The 22354-nt window shown below is 40.8% G+C and overlaps 1 protein-coding gene across 1 annotated transcript; it reads right to left on the bottom strand.

The window, feature by feature from the left end:
* Positions 1-591: 591 nt before the first annotated feature.
* On the bottom strand, positions 592-22133 carry LOC109031652 (uncharacterized). Its single transcript, XM_019043296.2, has 6 exons — positions 21930-22133; positions 15203-15464; positions 6408-6613; positions 3087-3222; positions 1992-2351; positions 592-895 (listed from the first exon to the last, which is right to left on the bottom strand). The coding sequence occupies exons 2-6, from the start codon at positions 15243-15245 to the stop codon at positions 807-809; spliced, it is 834 nt and encodes a 277-aa protein (XP_018898841.2). The 5' UTR covers positions 15246-15464; positions 21930-22133; the 3' UTR covers positions 592-806.
* Positions 22134-22354: the final 221 nt, after the last annotated feature.

A 22354-nucleotide genomic window follows, 5' to 3' on the forward strand; every position in this document is an offset into this window, starting at 1 on the left:
CGAAGGCCAATAGTCAAATAGGTACGTGAGACTTAATAAAAGATAAGGAGAGAGTGAGGAGAAAGGAAATGTTGATGATTAGAAATCCTATGAAAATGTGAATTCTTTCTGAAAATTTTCTCACGATGAAATGTAAAAATTGAATAAAATCGTAGTCTATTTATTTGTATGTACATATTCACAGATATAAGGAAATAAATAAAAAAATAACAAAAACATGTACCTACATGATTTGACGACAGAGTACTTAATTTACTTAGCAGTTGGATGAAGAGGTGACGTGTTTGTCTTTGTACGTTGGATTCGATACAAAATTAATAATATTCATAATACTTAGACAAGAAAAGAGCTTGGCCCAGGAAATTTTTTCTTTAAAGAGATGCGGCGTGTTGTAACTTTATACAGATACTTTTAAAGTGTCAGAAAGGACACCCGATGATGCGTCTTGAGGATATTTTTCACATCATCAGCGAATCTTAGACTCCTAGTTTTCAGCTTCCAATCTTAGAAAAATCGCAAATATCTAATTTAGATAGAGCGAGTGACAAATAATCTATGACACTATGTAGTTGCATAACAGAAGAGCCTAGGAAGACAACACAACAACAACACACTGGCCCCGAAAGTAGCGCGATGAACGCTGACACGTAAAATCACGATTGCTCGTATTAAAAGCCTATTCTGTTAGGTACCAATTCTAAGTCCCTGTAGTACTTAAATCATCAACAACTAGAAAATTAATTTAATAACAATCAAGGCATTCTGACGGAAAATTCCATCGGTTTCCGATTATGCTGCCATCAATGTCATCTCAGAGGTACCAGTGCCAAATACATTAGCCAATGGAATGCAGCAATTTGGAACAAAATTATCAATCCTCCAATGGGGTGCGTTCCTGGGGGAAAGAAACAAATAAATTAATGACGAATTGATGAGCAAATGAAAACCTAGAAAATTATTTGGGCGCATTTAAATTGAAAGAACCTATATCCATTGTGATTTGAGCCCTGTATTCTTACGGTTTTCTGGGCTCATGTGAGATGGGATATAGTATCTTTCAATTTAAATGCGTCTATTTGCCCAGTATTGAGATTTGCAATGGCACAGAGAGCATGCCAAGCTGACGTCCAGCACTTCGATTGAATGTTGGTCTGCAAAAACGACCGTAATGAATTTTTGACAGTGTTGAGTTACGTACCGGCATGACAACATCTCATGAGGAGCCTCCCCAAACACACACACTGAACTTTGAGTACATGACTGTATATTTATAAAGAGGCTCTCCATAAGTGTGGTTACACTATTTTCAAATAATCGCCAAAAATTGATCACGATTACTTTTGCAAATTACCATTCAATTGAGGCTAGCAATTTAATTTTGTTCGCCGAATCTCCGGCTCTAGTAAAAAGATAGATTTTTTTTTATTAATACAGGTAGGCTCACCAACTCGAGGTGAAGGGAGCAATTGTTTCCTCATTGTGAAGGAAGGAAGAGGAAAAATTACATGTTATTTATAAGCCGTAATAAAAGCTTTGGTGCTTCTTCGTAAATAGTGTGCAAAATATGATGCACAAATTGAAATTCGTTTCGCAATCAGGAACTGCAATTTCTAACTCATCTGTAAAAGCAACCATCTGCGTAGACAAATTAATAAGACATATGTTGCTCCTACAAAGAGTAAGAAATAGTGTTTCTAAATTGCAAAATGCGGTCCAACTGAAAGGGTTACTTGGCGCAGGAGGGTGAAACCGAAACGGGAAAATGAAATCGTTGGTTGCTGTAGTGTTCCAAGCTCTGTGACTGAAGCAACTTCATTTGACAGGACCTACTAAGTTACGGAGAAGAAATGATGAAGTGCCCCAGTGGTGTTTTTTGATAAGAAAGCTAGAGGAGCCAGGCAAGGGGAGTTGGGGTTACGCATTTTTTCTGTTTTTTTCTTTTTTTTTCATAGTGTCAAATTATTTCTGTTTAAAATCATATCTTGGTTTACCTGAATTAGCAGAACGAGATCTAAAGAACTCATCGTAAGAATCAATCTCTTCTGTGATGGTGACAAACCGTTCGGCACTCGATTTGAAGTTATCTTGAACATTGACTTGGCAGAGAACATGTATGGCTCTCGGGAAACTTTTATCCAAAACTGTGGACAGTGTTGCAGTCGTGACGTAATACGGCCGATCAATGGTCGGGTGTGTTTCAGTTTTGGATGGGTTTACCATCTTCCCGTTCAAGAAGAAAGTTATATTGGCGGCAGGTTTGGAAGGTGCAGATGTACAATCAGCCCTCAAAGTTTCGCCGACGAAATAGTGAAGTTTATCAACTTGGAGTTTTACCTTTCCCGTAGGTGGAACTGTACAAAGAAAGTTTCGTGATTAAAAACTGGCCGACAGATATTCTGGCATCAGACAAAGTGCAATTTTGAAAAATAGGAGCGACTTTTAGTTTATCGTTTTCAGATCATTGCTGCCTAGAGCTCTATTTGAAATATTACCTCACCAAATGTCTCGTGATATTTTTTTGGAAAGAGGAGAGCTCTATGGAAAGCATACTCTTAATTCAAATTAATGATTGGTCTTTCAGTATGAAGGTAAAATATGTCAGGCAACTTATGACTCACGTGAGTATAATTTTCTCAGCACGGTACGGTGGTGTAGTATGGTGCGTACTACTCATTACTTGGACGTATTTCTACCAAACAGACCTATGTGGAGGTGAGAAATATGGGGTGTGCTCGTTAGTTCTCTGGCCGTAAGAGTGAATGAGAATAATGAAGCGCCAATGACGTCAGCGGCGACGATGGAGACTCCGAGCCGCGGATCCGTTTCTTTAACTCATGAGCCCTGTCCACAACGCTCTCTTGCCATGCCCGCGGCTCATGAGTTCCGCATTCAGTTGGCACATAGGTCTGTTTGATAGAATGTTAAATCCCGCTTTTCCAATTCTTCAAAAGGAATCACGCCCACTTTTACATTGCTTCTTATGCAGCTTTCTAGAGCACACCCCATATTTATCACCTCCACATAGGTCTGTTTGGTAGAAATACGTCCACTTAAGTAGAGATGTAAAGGTTGACGTGTGTACTCACGGGTAATATTCAGGAAATCAGCAACGACCTCCGTAGAGAAATGTGGAGCATCTGCAGAAACTTCACACCTATATTTTCCAGCCATGTACGGCTGAACGTCTTTCAAAACAACAGAGTGTGGTCCAGACTGGCTCACCTGTAGGACAGTATAATAGACACCTAAAATTGGACTCTCAGTTTGCAATAAAGTAGCAAGAGGAAGCTTGTCTCCGAAATTAAAAGGGCTCCTTGTCAAAAATATATTGACCGAATGCACTGCGTTTTCCAATAAGGGGCCACTATTTCCGGCGCTTCCATTGTAGCATAAGTAAACTTATAACACTGTAATGATCCAGGAATAGAGGCTCCTCATTGCAAATTGCAGTTCAAATAATATGGACTAAGGGCGTCGATGAAAACAAAGCTCTCGTAAGGTACCAAGAATTTTTAATAGTATTTTGTATCTAGTTTCATTTTTTAATTAGTATTTGTAGTGACGATTGTAACATAGGGCCCTTTTTCGACGGATAAAACGCCTTCTAAATTGGGAATATGCAACTATGTAGAAGTTAACGACTTCGATACGACAAAATTGGCATGCAATACATAAATAAAAATTCAGCAAGGTGATTTTAAAAACCATGAATTAAATCCATAGCCTAGGATATATTTTTCAGTCTAGTTGCTACGTTACCGGGGGGGGGGGGGGGGGGAGAACTCCGCGGTTGAGAGGAATTCATCGACAACATTTCGAGTCGATGGTTCATGGAGTATAAAGGTATAAAATTTGTATTGTTTTCAATCATCAGTGAAACATAAAAGTTCATTCAAACTAATAGAACACGGCACACTGAATTTAAAGTTAGATTTACTTGATCAATCGATTATTTGAATAATTTGTTGTATACTGTATAATGTATACTTCCACTAAAACAGGCTGAGAACAGACTTGTGAGTGAGCATGCATGTATGCCGATGTGTGAATATTCTGTGAAGTATTTGTTTGGTTCTTGTATCACTGATTTTGCCATCATTATATTTAGAACTATATTTTTCGGTTCAAAAATGAATTCGACAGTGATTATTTTTCGAGAGTACGATTCAACATAGACTCAAAGAAGACAGAAAACAAAGCCACATCATTAATACACACACCTTGCCTTGAGCTTAGAGCCAAAACAAAGCCATCGTGCGAATGTGCATGAGAGGCTGATAACGTGTGGGTATTCTGCCAAATTTTTATTTTATGTGTTTGACATTGTCCCGCTATTTCACAGACTGCTCCTCAGACCACGAGATTAATTTCGCTCTCATTTCTTTCCGTTTCTCTCGTTTTTCCCAGTTTTGCTTATTTGTAAAGCCCCTTCAAAAATGTGTAAACTCTCGGAGATGAACAGATCAACTAGGTTATTACATTCGATCGGTTTATACATCGATTTTATTGGATGACAAAAAATGTTGACCAGTTTCGAATATACATTGGTTTTGTTTTCCGCAGATATTGAACTATGCTTGCCGAGTCAAGTCGAGAGAATTTTATATGTAATTGATTATATCGATGGTTAAACTTAGATTTTTGTATCTCGATTAGGGATTTCAAAAAAACTCACTCCCGCTTCATTTTGTACGAAGAAAACAGCCGTTCTCATCCCTTGAAATTTTGCTTCCAGGACTTTTTGTCCACCTACCTTTCGTCCATTAAATAAGTGTCCACCGCTATTTATGTCCACTAAACGTTTAGTCCAGTCTTTATTAAGTCCACACGATTTAATGTCCAACCATGAATATGTCCAAAATTATCCAAATTGTGGACATGTTATGTCCACATTTTTTTCTTCTCATTTAAATGACAGAAACCACCTCAAAAATAAATGCATAATACTACTACCGTCATTCTTAAAAACATTTCATTCATGAATCAAGTCATGAAAGAGAACAGACTCTAAGAGCAGATAAAAACATATGTTCATGTGTACACTGTACGAATATGATAAATGAAAACAAAGCGGGAGCCTAGGAAACGCTCCAATGCCAAATTAAACATTTTTCAGTAACAGATGCAGTCAAAATTGAAAGTCCTCTTTAACTAGTTATTTCGTGCGCCTTCAATCTTGTAGGATACTGTGCAACGCCTCTGACGCGAAATAGTTGCTTAAAGCGTTGCGGCGCGGCAGGAAACCAGCGTGACACGCGCATAGGCGCCTACAAACCTAACGGGATACCTCACGCGTTGCGCAATGCGTGAAGTATCCCGTTAGGTTTGTAGGCGTCAATGCGCGTTCTGCGCTGCTGACACGCCGCTCCGCTCTGTGTTAGGCTCTAATATTTAAACTCGCGGAGTCAGCGTTTTTCAACTCATTATTTTGAAATGTTTGCACTCCCTGCATTGATTATTCCCTTTTAAACTGATGAAAAAGAAATATGTACTACTGGAAAATATAATGTGTTTTTTGTAAATATAATAGTGGTTCCGTGTCAAATTTAATGATTTCCAAAGCATTCAAATTTATTCTTTTATGTTTTGGGCTTTTACTGTGCTGCAGCGTGGTGTAAAGCACAACTAAACGCTCAAAATTGGACGTATTTGACTCAAGGAGGTCGATGTACAAATAAGTTAAAAACAAAAAATTGTGTGCTTCTTAGTTTTTTTCCTCTTTTATTAATGTTTGTATAGTTTCTTTCATCACAACTACGGCTCATTGAGATTCATATCGATGCCATTGCTTGAAAATGGTTTTACAAATATTTACCACGTTTTAAAAATGTAAATGTTTTTAAAATGAAGTAATCAATTTCATTTAAAAAAAAAGAATGTACATTTAAGGCATATTTTAAATCGGAAATTTCAAGGATAGAAATGAAACCAAGTATTTACCAAAGACAATTTGAAAAGATGAATCGAAAGAAGAAATTAACATTTCATTTAAAATATGAGTTACGATAACAACACCTCATTCTCTCTTAATTTTCTCATTTCGATATTGTCAATATAATTTTACACACGGACTAAAATATGACGCTTCAATTTGATTTTAGTGAACTTTACATTTGTGGACTTAACTTAGTGGACGTTTAAGTAATGGACTTAACAACAGTGTGGGCTTTAGAACTACTGTGGACGTAAAAATTGTGGACGAAAAGTCTGTGGACGTAAAAAAAGTGGACATAAAGTCCGTGTACCGAAATTTTATAGATTTCATACGTATGCGTAAATTTTCGACCATTACTTTGAACCCTCGTATAAGTGATCACGTAATCGGTGGCCTCCGCTAATCATTGAATGTGATTATTTTGTGGACTCAACATCAACTGACATCATCATTACATTCATTGTGTACTTACATCAACATTAATACCAGCCTGCGGGAACACCTGCCCATGTGGAAGCACATTCGGCGCGTATCGGAAAAATTCTTGAGAGCCCCTGTACCAGTTGACTGCGTACAAAGGTTCTCCCTCTAGTTGATACAAGCATCGGAGAGTAATGGTGTCACCTGGTGCAACCAGTTGTGGAATCTGTATCATCACCTTCTCGAGGCCATCGATAGCTGAAGAACGAAACATTTATTAAATTCAAATTGAAATATTCAGAGGTTACACTTGGAAAAAAAGTTCAGTCACATGAGCCGCAGTGTGCGGTGATTTCTATTAGCTTGAAAAAAAAATGTTGGTTCACATAATCGAACTCCCAAACCAGAAGCAAAGTGAACTGTTAGTTTGGAAGGATGAATAGTCTGTAGAAAGGAATCGGTTGCATGTGCCAAGGGCACAGTTATCAAAACCGATACATGAACCGTTTATACATGAGCCGAATAGTACGGGGTCGCCTCATTATAGTGCATTTCAATGGAATTTCTTTCTTCAGGTGCTGCAATATTCACTGCCCGATAGTTAATAAGACAGCCTACAAGAATCTTAAACGGCAAAGTTTTAGATGTTAAGTGAACTGGTTACTCATATTAAAACTGATAGGTGATAAGATGGATGGACGACAATGCTTGTGGTCAGCGGTTGATCCCCGTGGCACACAAGAATTACTTTCGAGTAAAGTGAGTTGAGTATGATTGATACGATGATGACCGGAAGGTTTACATGATTCGAAACAGCCGCAACCCACATCAGAATTAAAGACCCCACTTACACATCACAATTTCATGAGGATTAATTGGACCAAGTACCATTACCAATCGGCTGATCAGGAGTGGTTGCCCTCTTTAACTCGTATCATTACTAATACAATACTGCCGTGCTAAGGAAGAACGCCGTATGAACCACCAGGCGTTGCCAAATTTCTTTGGATAAAACGTGAATTTCCTGGTCAATTTATGAATATTTTCCTCCTAATTTTTCAGATAATTTAGTTCGCAATTTTATCTGAAGATTCTGAAAATTTAAAGGAAAAATATTCATAACTTCCCCAATACATTAACATTTTATTGAAGGAAATTTGGCAACTCTCGAATGTTCATACGGCGTTCTTCCTTAGCAGAGCAGAATAGCTCTCTGACCATCTATAATCTCAATTTTGTCACAATTCCTTCAATCATTCTATTGGGTTGATATTCATAATTTTGCGGCCGTCAACAGATGATAGTCTCTATAGCCTAGCCTGCTCTATTCAAAATAAATCGTACAAACATGACCCAGGTTTTTTCATATTACTTTACTAAGTTGCGAATTTTCCCATTTAAACAATGTATTTGATTTTTTGTCATGGTTTGTACTAAAAATCCACGAGGCCCGATTTCCTCTTATAAACTTATCCACACTCTTGGTGCTATTCTGCCGAAACCGGTCCAATTCGTGAGTAACATAGTCGCTTGTCTGACATGAGGGCGTATCTCTATTTTCAAGGGAACCCTGTTTTCCATATACCTGCATACTCTCCGCGGCTCACGTGGAATTACAGGAACGCGTGACGCCCCTACTGCCGTGCCAAGGAAGAACGCCGTGTGAGCCTTCAGACGTTGCCAAATTTCCTTCGATAAAAACCAAATTTACAGGGAAAATTGTGAATTTTTTTTCTCAAAGTTCGACATTTCGTATCAATTAACGTAAATATCTGAAATTTCAAGAAAATGTGATGATGTCGTCAAAAATACGTGTTTTACCAAGAGAAATTTGGCAACTCTCGTATGTTCATACGGGGTTCTTCCTTAGCACGGCAGCCTAGGCCAATGAAGTGACGATATTTCTACCAAGTCGCCCCATTGGCATCTCCTCCACACCTCCCTCTCCTTTTTCCTCGTTCTCCTGCGGCGATCGAAACTTCACGCTTGTTTCTACTTCAACCATTTGTGTGCGGATAATTCACCGCTTGAATGAGCGATCTCTTGAGTTACGCGAGGGAAACTGCTCAATATCTGCTCTTGAACCTGTATATTTTCGGGAAAAAATTACGTTCACTCTCATTTGAGCCCTAAAACGCATGGAGCAACGAGTTTGACCGGGTTCACCAGAATATATACATGGTCTCTTTTCATGGACATGAGTTCATATTTTCAACGACGCTCCATTTAACCGCGGGAGGAGGTCGTTACAAACGACGCGACGCGAAGACGGCGACACGCGACAACATTTCGTCGCTTGGCTGGCAAAACGGCGTACCTGCAATTTGAGATGAGCCTGGCGAAGCATTGAATCATATGGACGACAGGGTTCATGGCGGAGTGTGGTTACGACTGTGTGTCAGCAGGGCGACGATATTTGCTTTGAAGACTTCTCGAAAGCGCAGCCGTCACATCTTGCCGATACAAATCGGTGTCGGGGGGTGCGGACCCCGGGAGGCAAAGCCGTTTTGCCGTGCTAAGGGATAACATCCTAGATGTTACCAAATTTCCCTCCATAAAAGATTCATTTGGACGTATTTCTACCAAACAGAACTATGTGCGGGTGAGAAATGTGGGGTGTGCTCTAGAAATCTGCATAAGAAGCAATGTGGTCAGTGGGCGTGGTTCCTTTTGAAGAATTGGCAAAGCGGGATATTGCATTCTATCAAACAGACCTATGTGCAACTGAGTGCGGAACTCATGAGCCGCGGGCATGGCAAGAGAGCCTTGTGGACAGGGCTCATGAGTTAAAGACCACGCTGCCGGGCATCGTTGCTCCCGTCATCGTCGCTGACGTCACTGGTGCTTGATTATTATCATTCACTCTTACGCAAAGAGACTAACGAGCACACCCCATATTTCTCACTTCCACATAGGTCTGTTTGGTAGAACCACGTCCATTTTTAAAGAAAGTTATCGATATTTTCCTCTGAAATTTTAAGATATTCTAGATTAAGTCGTGATCGAAATTTTATTGAAGATTCAAAGAAAAAAATCACAATTTTTTTTAGAATATTTTGATTTCATCAGAGAAAATTTCACAACGCCAAAATGGTCATACGGCTTTTTTCCACAGGCCGGCAGCGTGTCGTGAACAAGGACGAGGCAGGAAGAACTGCGTCATAAATACTCTCATTTACTGAGCATCCGCACTTCTCGCCGCAAATTTATCGTTGTGACGATTTGCAAAGTAGCCCCCTCTCCTCTAGCATTCTTGTACGCAATATTTCAGCAATGTATATGTAATATTTATATGCTAGGCGCCTGAAAACGGTCTGAGCTGTTTTAAAATCGGCGGATTTTTCCGCAGTTTTAACTCGAAGCCGCACTAACAGGACTCTCGGAGTCGATGATTAAGTGGATTTCATGGTGTTTCAACTACGTGGTTTAAATGTAGCATCATGGATGGTTTAAAAAATAAAATCTAGTGTTTAAACGTGACCTTCTCTAGATTTTGATCCTGACCAGCCCTTATGAATTTGCCTCAAGGTTTTTCGGCTCCGCACATGTGCCCTTCATGTGAACAGCAGTTATATTTTGGCAAGATAAACCAACTTCTCTTGTAACGCAGTGAAATAATTTGACTGCAAACCAAAAAACAAAATTTAAAGGGAAATTTTCAAATTTGAAGGCAATTTTTGGGTTCCGCACAGAAAATGTTTACATTTGTGTTCTCTGCGCAAGTTAAGAGTGGGTAGAAAGTTAACATTATGTTGTTGCTACCTTCACAATACTAGTCCATACCATGATGTGCGTTTGGACTCACATAAAGACAATATTCCCAAACTCTCAGTCACTATCTAGGGAGATCAGCGCTATGAGATTTCATGTTACTAGGGAACAAACGGAAAGAGGAGGAGAGGGACACTCTTAATATGTCACACTCAGGATGATTTTAAAGGCCATATCGATACAACCCTCATCCAGAGGTGTAAGATGTGTAGAAAGCACAATGACAGTGAACGTCGAAGAGCATGCTTCTTGGTTTGCAGCCGTTACTAAATTAAGTAACGCTTATGCAGTTTTTGGCACTTACCAGTCCCCTGTACCACCATGCTAAGGAAAAACGCCGTATGATCCTACCAAATTTCCATAGGCAAATCACTAATTTTCAAGAAAATTTTTAAATATTCTTCTGCCAATTTTTCAGATAATTTCGTTTGTAATTTGATCAAAAGTGTCTCAAAATTTCAAGGAAAAATATTCATAATTTTCCTGAAAAATAATCATTTTACTGAAGGAAATTCGGCAACTCTCGAATGTTCATACGGCGTTTTTCCTTAGCACGGCAGTGTAGCGCTCTGTAATGCTGTGCTCGATCTCCCTTGAAAAGTTACGTAACGCTTGCTCGGGCTCCCTCCCAATTTCGAAAAAAAATAATCTAAATATCACCCTCCATTTACAGGACGGAGTGGCGTTTCTATTTAGTGAGGAAAAATGAAAGTATTGTAAAGAATATTTTCGAGGTTCTTTGAAACTTCTCAGGAAGACCGACGAAAAATTCTACAGAAACTCGAAAATAATCACCTAAACTCGCTATACGTAACGCTTTTCTCTATACCCTCTCCACCCCCTGAAACGCCGCGTCACGCTAGCGAAGCCCCGGTTCCCTTGGAGCGTTACGTAATTTAGGGACGGCCCCTTTGAAACGTGACAAATTTCTAGTCAAATTTTTATCCCACAAGAAAACGAGCCAAATTAGTCCAAATTTTTACTGTGTTTCCTTCATCTCGCGCAGAATATTCTATGAGAATTTTGCACGATAATGTTCATCGATTTTGCTTCAGTTAAATGAAACAACAATGGAGACGATGAAACATCGCGATTGGCTTACGCACTATGTGACTTTCGCCACCGACTTTCAGTCCAGGTATTTAAACTTTAGCGGGATGATCAAAACCTCAATGAGAGTCAACACCTAGTATAACGTCCATCATTCATTGTTTACCTTCGCTAGAATTCGAATTTCTAGAATCACGCACATTAAAAAAGATATTAATTCACGGAAGACCATTAATACCTATCAACAAAAATCATCGCCACACGCCCCCAACGCTCATTCCCAAATCCTCGCGGTACTTTATCTTGCGAGACCTCCTGAACCCTTGCACGCGGGCGAAAGCTACAAGTCAATCGCGGACGCTGCCAGGAATTTTTTCAAGATTTGAGTCGCTCGAATGTAAAACATGGTTCCTCTCTCAGCACCCGCGAGAGCGATGCGTGTTTTAGTGTCGACATCGACAAACGTCACGGATGGGACGAAGAGGAGGCTCCGCCTATGTTTATGGCCATGTGTCACTATAAAATGTATGTCTAACCATGTGTCGCTCGTTCTGAACGATGACTCAGTTTCTCGATGAAAAATGCTCGGTCGACTCTGCGCTTAAGGTCCGACACATTCTTGCGAACGATGATTCTCAAATTGAAGCCGAGGCTGCTGCTTGCAAAAGTCTGAGCTTGCCCCAGCACCATTGAAAACCATTAGACAAGGTAAGAAACCAAGAATCACAATCCATGTTTTCTCATACAAGTTTCGCGTGGAACACGGTGAACACATCGATGGTGAAACTTCAGAAATACACGTATCTCGGTTTGCGGCGTTGCAGACTTTCTGTTACACTTCAATTTCGACCTGCGGGCCGATTATTGAAATTGATAGACAAAGCTATAGACAAAGAAGACAGAGGGAGTATGGAGCGAGCCTACTGGTTGAAATGCATGCTCCCTATAGACTAAGGGAGAAAATTATGGACTAACTAAAGGGTCTCTCGTGGGTTGCTGTTAATTAGTCTGTTACCTACCTCCTTTATCTATTGTATAACCACTCGCCTCCACCATTAGGACCCCTCCATATCCCTCTTGTCTGCTTTGTCTATAGCTTTGTCCATCAACTTCAATAATCGGCCCGCTGAACGACGGAGGCGACTGGACGCCATTTTTTGACAGTTTCGGTGATTTTTCCTCTCTCTATCAAGGATATTCTGTACCTAAATTGTTCAGGTTATGCTGATGGTTTGGTCTCATTTTAAAAAATAAAGTGGGGATCGGAGATTTCGAAGCACCGCAACCGAGATTCGCACTTTTGCAGTCTCACCGTTGATACTGATTATTCCCAAGTTTTTTTTTAACTCACATGAGAAAATTTGACGTTTTTCGTCTCTGTAATTTCCAATTTCCCGCTCGAGGTACGCACGATTGAGCTTCGTATTTCTGCCGATGTTAAGGCCTAGATACACGCGAGTGAAAGACGAAAGCCAATGGAGAGCCTTGATTTCGATATATCGACGTCAATGGATCGAAATCAAGGCTCTCCATTGGCTTTCGTCTTTCACACGCGGCGATTAATCGCCGTGTGTATCTAGGCCTTAAGAGGCATCTACACATGCATGTGCAACGCTACAACTGCACAAGTATGAGGCAAAAAATCAAAAAGGAAAACGCGAGTCTGACTTGTAGAGTGATGAGGGAGTGACGAAAGAGAAGGAGAGACTAAAAGAAGGGTGGGGACCGAGAATATGAATCGACTGAAAAGAGGATTTTGACTAGTCAAAGAGTTGTCATATTTATAATTAATTACCTCTGTCATGTGTTATTTTTCCTCCTAATTTTTAAAACGAGGCTTAAGTTTTGGTGATCATGCCTCAGGAATGCAGATCTGGCGACAAGCTCAACTCGATGACTATTTTTAGCTTTTCTTAAATATTCCCTCTCATTTTTTGCGGTTCTCTGCAGCTTAACTTTCATTTGCTTGCACAAATTAAGAACATCACATTGCAGTACCTCTCTGATCTCACTGAGAGGCAATGAGTAGTCTCGAGGCCGAGCGATTATGGTGGTCTACCGAGAGCTCTGGCTATAGGAACTTAAGTGGTTTGTTGAATCTTAACAATTGGTAAACGAGCTGAAAGCCCTCAATTTTTTTATATTCATTGAGAAAGAACCATGAAGAAATGCAATACCTATATTCATTGAGAAAGAACCATGAAGAAATGGGGACCTTAAGGAAGAGTCAAAGTTGATGCACCGCTGGGGAGAGGAGAGTCCGGTACGATAAAATACGTTTAGAAACTGGACTACATTTTCAACAAGGACTAACTATTTCTGGCTCATCTGTAAAAGGACATATCTACCCAAGGGAACTAATTGCATACAAGATGTTTCTAAAATGGGCCAAATATACTACTTCCTAATTGCGAAATACTTTTTAACTGTTAGTAATCAACTGACTGACTGCCTTCAAATTGCCATCGAAAAGTGGAAGCATAAAAAGGACTATCCGGTTACTCGAAATTTGTTCGATGAAATTGCCGGTTATGATATTCAGATTCTTCTCTCGAGTGGAACAAAATATGGAAAATTAATCAAAATGCAGATGTACGAATTGACCCCCTCTAAAGAAACATCCCCTCCATGAGTGGGGTTAGGGTTGGGAATCATTTTTGTAGGGGGAGGGGCAGGCCTCTCTAGGAAAAAAGCTACCACTAGAAAAAAAAACACATTGGATCTAGAGTCCAGACTCTTAAAAACATCGACAAGGAAAAGTACTCTTGATTCAATCAGAATCCAGCTTAAATCAAGAACCAAGCCTTTTAATTTAAGCGGATTTCGTTTTGATTCAAGCAAAAATCCGATTGAATCAAGAGTATTTTTTCTTGTCAATGTTTTCAAGAGTCCGGACTCCAATCCACATCCAATGTGTTTTTTTTCCAGTGATATGTCCATGCACAACCCTGAAAAAAGATCATTGCACCTTAGAGGAAGTTCATTCAAAAGCGAGAGATCGAACACCCGCACGGGTTAAAATTAACCTGAACTGCAACTCCATCAAAATTACTAGAGTCCAAAATTTTCACACTAAATGCACCTTACTTCCGCCACCAGGGATCCCCTTCCGTTTCCGGCCAAGCCGGCGGCAGGACACCGACCGCTATTTTCGCCCACGGCTCCGAAGACGCTGAGGGGGAGAGGAGGGGGGCGGTAATAGCGCCCGTAAGTGAGGTCTGCAATGAGTTCTATCGAGGATGACGACGGGTGGAGTTAGGGGGGGCGGGGGAGATTTCGCATCCCGAATCCAACAACCCCCCCCCCCCCCACTAAGCGCACGACGACGCATCTTTTAATCAAACACAGATCAAGATATTTTGATGGGACCGCGGCTGCGGCTGGCCGCGACCTCCTCCGCGCGACTCGTCGCAGCACTTCCGGCGGAGGCCGACGCGACGACATCTTTGCCGCTTCTCCGCGAGCGAACCTCAAACCGAGCGGGACGCCGCGAGTCCCTTTCCGGCTGTTGCAACAGTGTCTTTGGCGCGCGGACTCATTGAGCTTAAAATCCACCCCCCTCCCCCGTCCGACGGCGCGAAACCCCCAGAGCACGTATTAATAACTCCGCTCTGGGCCATCCATAGGCCTGGGGCCAACCATCATTCATCGGTTCTGTTATGCGGAGCGACAAGTGTTTCCGGTCCGCGATGAACCGCGGTGATCCCTCGAACGCCAGTCCAGTCAGTCCTCGCTGGAAACTGCCTTCGGACAATGTTGGTGCCGGAGGCTATGGCGGTGTCGTTAGGCTAATTCATGAGACACATTCTTATGGGACTTGTAATGGCCAAGAATGGTCTCAAAGCATTGAAGCTGGTCATCGCGCAATGTTATTGCTCATAAGGAGCAAGAGAGAGGGAAGTAGCTTTACGTTCGCGATTTGTAACCCTATTCTACTCAGAGCCGATATGACAAGGTGGAGGGGTAGATGGTGTGCATTTTCCAGTTGACACTAATGCTAATGGCAAGAAGACTTTGTGAACTTACCAGATAAACACGATAGAAGAAGTATCAATATATGATGTATCATGATTGAGATCTTGCTAGGTGTAGAGCTTTACTAAACTATCCTCTCCAGACTTGAATAGTCTTGACCATGGGAAGTCGTAGTCAAAATCGTGCTCTATCATCTAGATGCTTCAGCCGAGCTTCATATTTTTTCCAGTAGAACGTGAACAGCTTCCCATGTACAAAATTGAAACTTCCATTCCTTTGTCCAATGTCTATGATGTGTTTGCGGTGGTGTCCTCTGTAAAAAATCGTTAACACGTTTTAACATCAAACGTACTCTGCGTGAAACGGGTATGGTTTACAGGGGTTGCGATCAACAGAATTTTCCCATGCCTTTCGTGAGCTAAATAATATTTGACGTATGTGTGACCGTGTGCGGAAGAACTGGAATTTGACTATACAAACTCAAAATTTAATTCGAAGTTTAAAATTGTTTTTTTCTTCTTTTTTCTACAAAAATTCTAATCTGACATGTTTTCTGCAAAACATTGCCAAAATCAATTGTACTAGGGGCTTATGGGGCTGCTTCGCAGCCCCTTATTTTTCATGTACACCTTGCCCTTTCACATGTCCTTTTTTTATTTATTTATTTATTTTCATTTAATTTTCTGGTTTGTCTTTGAATTGGTCCTAATTTTTTCTTTGAAGTAATAAATATAACAATTTTTTTCAAAAATTGTAAGTTTATTTTGTAAACTTTAAATTAAAATTTTTTTTAAACCTTCATACAAACTTCTTTTTAAGCTTTTACCTTTGTTTTCAGACTAAGTTTTAAGTATCGGTTTTTTTATCTTCTAAATACTTTACTCTGTTTTCCTTTTAATTGTTGCATCTTCTTTTTCGATTTCTGCCCTGCTTTTTTTCCAATTTTTCCTTCAACTCTTCTCTTTTTCGTTCCTCCTTTTTTCTTTTCTTTTTTTCTTCTTTTTCTCCTTCATTTTCTGCTCCCTCTTTTTCTTCTTCATTTTCTGCTCCCTCTTTATCTCCATCCAATTCTTCCGCTTTTTCTTCTTCTAGTTCCTGTTCCTATTCCTTCCTCTTTCCGTTTTCCGTATTTCCTGTTTCAGAAGTTTTTTCTTTTTCCAGTTTCTTCATCTTACTGTTCCACATGAATGTTATGAGAAAGAAAAATTGGAGGTTATTGACTTGATGAGGAAAAATTGGAAATAGGGACATATGGAGCCAATCACGATTTGGGGGTAAAATTGGAAAAGAAAAAACGCGGGGAGATAATATGACAAAGCGTAAAAAAACGTGGGAAAAGAAAAATGTAAGTTGATGGCAGTTGAGTGTTGGAGGTAACCTCATTTAATGATGATTGTTGAATGAAAACAGCTGATAAAAAGACAGCAAATAGTAAAGTAAGATGCGTAGCAACAAAACTTTTCCGAAAAACAAAAAAGAAAAAACCCCTACTTCCCCTCATCCAATTTATGAGTTTTTAGGGATTTAAAAATCGGGGACGAACCCCAGAAAATAATTTATAGTTTTCCCGAAGCATTGAGAACAACACCTTTCAAATGAACCAACGCCCCTCGCAATTAGTACAGTGGTTGATTCACAATTTCATTCTATTTTTCAAATTAAATATTAAGATTCCTCTATACATATAAAGTCGCTCTACAACGCACTCTGGCGTTCTACGACACCCAAACGCCAAATACGCCAGCCTTCCCAGAGGTTATCGGGCAACTGACACCGCAACATCTTCTCAGAAACGCCCTGCCGCCAACCCTTTACGGGACGTCCCCGTCGCCTCTTCCCATAGGTGGTGCCCAATCCAAAACTTGTTTGGGCAACCTCTCCTCCGACATTCTTTGCACATGATACCGAGGCATATGTTTTTTTTTTGGGGGGGGGGGGGGGTTGACATTGTACATTTTCTCCGAGGATCGGGGAGTCAGCCCGATCGGCCCCAACCCCCAACCTGCAGGACCGGGGTTTAATTTCGGAGTTACCTCTCCTAGACAGGTTGCTTTCACCACAGCTAAGAGCCTTGTCTACCCACCCCCTTTGAGGTAGGGGCTACCAGCTGGGGGGAAAGGGGGTCCGCAGGATTGTTAAACCCGTGACAGTACAGCCCCCCATCCTTCTATTGGCCCATGTATCCCTCTATTGACACAAAAAATAATGGGTATGCTAGTATGTTCCCTGGAACATTTCCTATCGCTGATCCTCGCACATCCTTCACTTTTGAAAAATGTCCGTGAAGTTTTCTCTAAAACTTATGTGGATTCGTGACTATTTAAAGGGCCTCAACCAATACTTGGATTTGCCCTCAGAATGATTTTGTTTGAGTTGGAGCAGGTCCTGCAGCATATGTAATGGCACCAAGGCCAAAATAGAGCTCAGGAGCCTGGGGTGCTGGGCATTAGGGGCCCTAAATCATAGAATTTAAGGGCCATATGACACCCAAAATTCCAGTTCCAGGGCCGCTTTCAATCCGTTTTTTAGACTTCAAAGACCCCTGGGATCTAGAGCACATAAAAAGCGACCGGGAGAGGGGGCGGGGGGGATGGTGGTGCTGTAGCACACCGGCCAATCTGACCCTGAATGGCACTGCTATTATTAATCTGTGTCCAAGTTGGTGTACCAATATACGCAGGTGAGAGCGGTAGAAAGAAGATGAGAACATACATAGGCTGTCCAAAAAGTACCGAGACTGGTTCCATAACTCAAAAACCAAGATAGCTAGAGGCTTGAGCTTGGTCTCATTAGAAAGATCAACTCAATATCTATCGATTGAGACCAAAATCAAAACTTTCGGTCAAGTATTTCAAAAGTTACGACACTGTTTGTAAAAAAAATATCTGGACCCCCTACCGTTTTTAATGACTATTTTCTCTTGCCGGGAACACTCTCTAAATTATTAATGATCAGTGCACGGTTCTTTTGCAACTAATCATGGCAAAACCTAATTGATTTGGAAACACTGTCAAGCCGTCGTCGTCCGACTACGGGTATAAGGGTTCAAAGTCCACGGGGAAAGAATCAACCGTCGGTCAGCCACCCCTAAAAAACCCGGGAAATTTTCGGCAGTTGTTGACAGTTCACAGTGCGTGCGTGGTCTACGCTGCAGATAGTGAGTGATTTTGTTTCTGTGTTCGAAATTTTTGATACCATCATGGAAAGAGATAAAGCAGTGGTATCAAAAATTTCGAACACAGAAACAAAATCACTCACTATCTGCAGCGTAGACCACGCACGCACTGTGAACTGTCAACAACTGCCGAAAATTTCCCGGGTTTTTTAGGGGTGGCTGACCGACGGTTGATTCTTTCCCCGTGGACTTTGAACCCTTATACCCGTAGTCGGACGACGACGGCTTGACAGTGTTTCCAAATCAATTAGGTTTTGCCATGATTAGTTGCAAAAGAACCGTGCACTGATCATTAATAATTTAGAGAGTGTTCCCGGCAAGAGAAAATAGTCATTAAAAACGGTAGGGGGTCCAGATATTTTTTTTACAAACAGTGTCGTAACTTTTGAAATACTTGACCGAAAGTTTTGATTTTGGTCTCAATCGATAGATATTGAGTTGATCTTTCAAATGAGACCAAGATCAAGCCTCTAGCTATCTTGGTTTTTGAGTTATGGAACCAGTCTCGGTACTTTTTGGACAGCCTATGTAGAATAGAGTAGAAGAAGAATAGAGAGGAAAATAAGAAAAAGGAGAAGAAAAAGGGGTGGAAAACGAAGAAGAGAAGAAAAAAGAGGGATATAAAGCACCCGTCTGCGTAAAAACATTAAGAGCACATAATGATTTCTAAAATGAGCTTGTGGCTTCTAAGGGGCCATCCATTAATTACGTACGGCGCTTTTCCCCCATTTTTAGATCCCTCTCCCCCCTCGTAAGGCACCCCTTACCCCCTTCTAATAATTTCGTGATGCTCGACTGACCTCCACCCCTCTCAATTATCGCAGATCTAAGCATTACCTTTTCTTTTAGAAAAATAATGAAATTTTTAGGTCAAAATTTGTATTAGCGAAACTAAATTTTTGAAGTAAGTCCATAGGAAATATTAATGATGCAATCAGCTTAATAAACTAAAATACGTAGAGCAAAATTGAAGATTTTTTTATCTTTTGAAGTTGACATAAGAATAAAGTCACTACTGATCACCCCACGGAGTGGAAAAAAGGGAATTAAGAGAAATGACAGGAGCCTAGTCCGATCGGTCAGCACTCGATGATGTGCTGATTTCTTCTATTTTATCTTGAATTTTATTATCAACCGACGAAAAATGGATTTTTCATTTCCTCCAAATATAGGTTGGAGAGCTTACGTAAGGCTCAGCCCCCTCCCTCCCATCCCTCTCCCTCGTAAGGCACCGTAAGGCTGTTAGAGACCCCACTCCCCGCGCCCCCAAGAGCTTTACGTAATTTATGAACGGCCCCATAGAGAATTTGCAGGTGTCGAAAATGTTGTAAATTTCATGTTTAAGAAGGAATTACCGAGTGAACTGATCATGTATGTGACTATCGTTGGTTTCTAAAATGAACAATTAAAGAGATATGACTAAATTACCTAATCTGCTAAAATACATGTGTTTAAATGGGCAATGCCGCCTAACGACGCCACAAGGCCGATGATTTTCTTTTTTAAATCCATTTTTCTGCAATTGCCCATATGGGAAAAAAATCATGAAAAATATTGCGAGCGCAACTGCTTATCAAGCACTGACAGATGGAGCGATAAAATCTGTTGGTTCTTTTCCATTGCAAAATGGTGTTCAATTGGCCTTTTAAGCGCTCAGCCGATAGGCAGCGCTTTTTGATTTCGACTTGCCTCTAGAGTACTAGTATACTAGTGCTAATTCGTTTAAATGGCGCACCAGCTCATCGATGTGTAGGCTTTTTTTTGGGGGGGGGGGGGGGGGGTCCATTTTTAAAATGAATAAAGCTGTGAAAACCGTATTTTACGCTTTTAACGTAATGCGCAGGTAGTTTCGATCGTTTGTCTAAAAGAAAATTTCTTAGTGGCAGAGTAATTCTTATCGAAATTGATCGTTGAACTTAAATGAAGCCTAAAAAAAACGCGCCTGATGAGCTCAACGGTGACTATCATTTTCGGGAAACGAAAAAAACGCGTTTACGGTTTCCTTGGTAACCTTTGTTTGCTATCAGCTGATGTTTTATTTCCATTTCCCAGCCGAGTCGACGGAGTTTATACTTCCTTTCTTCACTAAATACATTTACTAACACCTGAGCGCTTTTCTAATACGACAGTATTAGAACTTTCCCGCTTGTTTTCATTTTGTTTGTTCCTATTTTCGTTAAATTTAATCATTGGACAATAGCTCGACGATGAAAACATTATCATGGGTCACGCTCTTGACTGCTCAGCCGTATAATAATAAGAGCTCAGCCTGATGAGTGATGATTCACCTAGTGAGGCCTCAGCTTGATGCTTGAGGATCTTGACGCGTCTGGGCGTCTGGGCCTCTGTGCTCCTACGCTGGACCAAGGTCGACCAGCTCCATAGCAAGATTTGCACGGTCTTAGGAGTTATCGGCCGCTCAAAGTCAAAGTAGCAAGCAAGTATGTCAGTTCGCCGACTTCATAAACTTGTTACAACTCATATGCAAGCCAAATGAAAACTGTATGGTCGCTGGTGATGGAAGCGAAAGTATATTGCAAAATTCTATACTTAGGCCATAAAAAAGTGTCCTTTATTTAAAGTTTTGGATTGTAAATGGGTTCTCTATTCATTAGATGGTTTTTTTTTAAAAAAAAATATCTCTCGCTCAGCGAATTGTTTGTATGTGTAGTTTTTTTCAGAGAAATTGCATTACTCATCCGGTTTGCGTGATTTGATTGACCAGCTCGCAATTTATTCTAACTGAATAGTAGAAATATGGTTTTCGCATCGAGAGCTCAGAATCTGAATAAGTTTTACTACGATCCCATCTCCCGTGGGTGATCACGCATACGCCCGAGTTAGAGAAATGAGGATTTGAGGAGGAGAAGTTTTATCTTTGAAGCATTATTTCATTGTGAAAAAGATTCTGCGTTGCTGATTGTCTCCAAGGTTTTAATAAAATACGTTAATTTGCATTATGATCAGATCATTTTCAGCTCCATAAATGGCTCACTTAAATTTTATAAATTACTTTGCTGAAAGCTGCTTTCTTTTAGGTAAAAATCGCAGACTTCTAAAACTCCGGTTCGGTTTGACATTCTAGTGTACCTACGTTCAGGGTCGGATTCATATTCTTAGCGCCCTATATTGTGTCCAATGCTGGATTTCGGTTGGGAGTCTAACGCGGGGCGCTCCCTTTGGAGGGGGGTGTTGGGTGTTGTCTCCAGCGGAGGATGTCAGGTATCGGGTGAAATGTTTCAAATCGCCTTTAATAATGAGAAGACTATTTGAGAGACCATTGCTGACTTTGGGCAGTGGCCCGCGTCAGTAGCACTTGGGCCAAAAGTGCTTCCTCTTCGTAGTAGAGAGAGAGAAAACAAGTCTGGAGGTGTTAAATCAGGTTGGTTTCCCTGACATTCTCAGAGATACGGGCCTTGACCTCAGAGTGTTGCATGAATGCCACTTTTGAAGATGAAGCTAAACCCTTGATTTCCTATATGGGCCACTGAATCATGCAGAAGTCAAGTTGATAAGTGTGTCCGACCGATCGATCAATAGAATAACGATGAAAACAGGTGATTAATCACAAAGAGACGTGAAGAAACACATACAAACACGAACCTTTATTGACACTGAGTAAAGAGTATCCTGAACTTTTCTTCGAGCGGATTTCAACAACTATCACTGATCTAATTATCCAAATAACGAAATGTTGGGTGCGTCACGCGAGAAATCGCGAACTTCGGGACCGTGTTTAAGTTCCTCGAGAGGCGGGCACTAACTGTCGCGTGGGCCCAAGAGTCACGCACACCGCGAAGATGCGGAGACGGAAGGGCACAAGGCGGAGCATAACTTCTCTGGCCGATCGCCGCGCCGGGACATTCCGTCTCATTTCCCGATCATTTTGACCAATGGGGGCCCGTGGATCTTGGGGTAAAAATATTGCTCCGGTATCTCTGGCACGGTATATAACTATTCAAACAAAAATATATTACTGTTATTTTAAAAAAAACAACAGAGCCTAGAAAAGGGCCCACTCCCTCAAC

The sequence above is a fragment of the Bemisia tabaci genome, chromosome 1 (genome assembly GCF_918797505.1).
Source record: "Bemisia tabaci chromosome 1, PGI_BMITA_v3".
Lineage (NCBI taxonomy): Eukaryota > Metazoa > Arthropoda > Insecta > Hemiptera > Aleyrodidae > Bemisia > Bemisia tabaci.

Coding starts and splice junctions, on each gene's coding strand:
- LOC109031652 (XM_019043296.2), bottom strand. CDS start 15,245: ATGATACATCATATATTGATACTTCTTCTATCGTGTTTATCTG. Junction 6,614..15,202: donor TCTTCTATCGTGTTTATCTG/GTAAGTTCACAA, acceptor TTCGTTCTTCAG/CTATCGATGGCCTCGAGAAG. Junction 3,223..6,407: donor AGGCTGGTATTAATGTTGAT/GTAAGTACACAA, acceptor ACTGTCCTACAG/GTGAGCCAGTCTGGACCACA.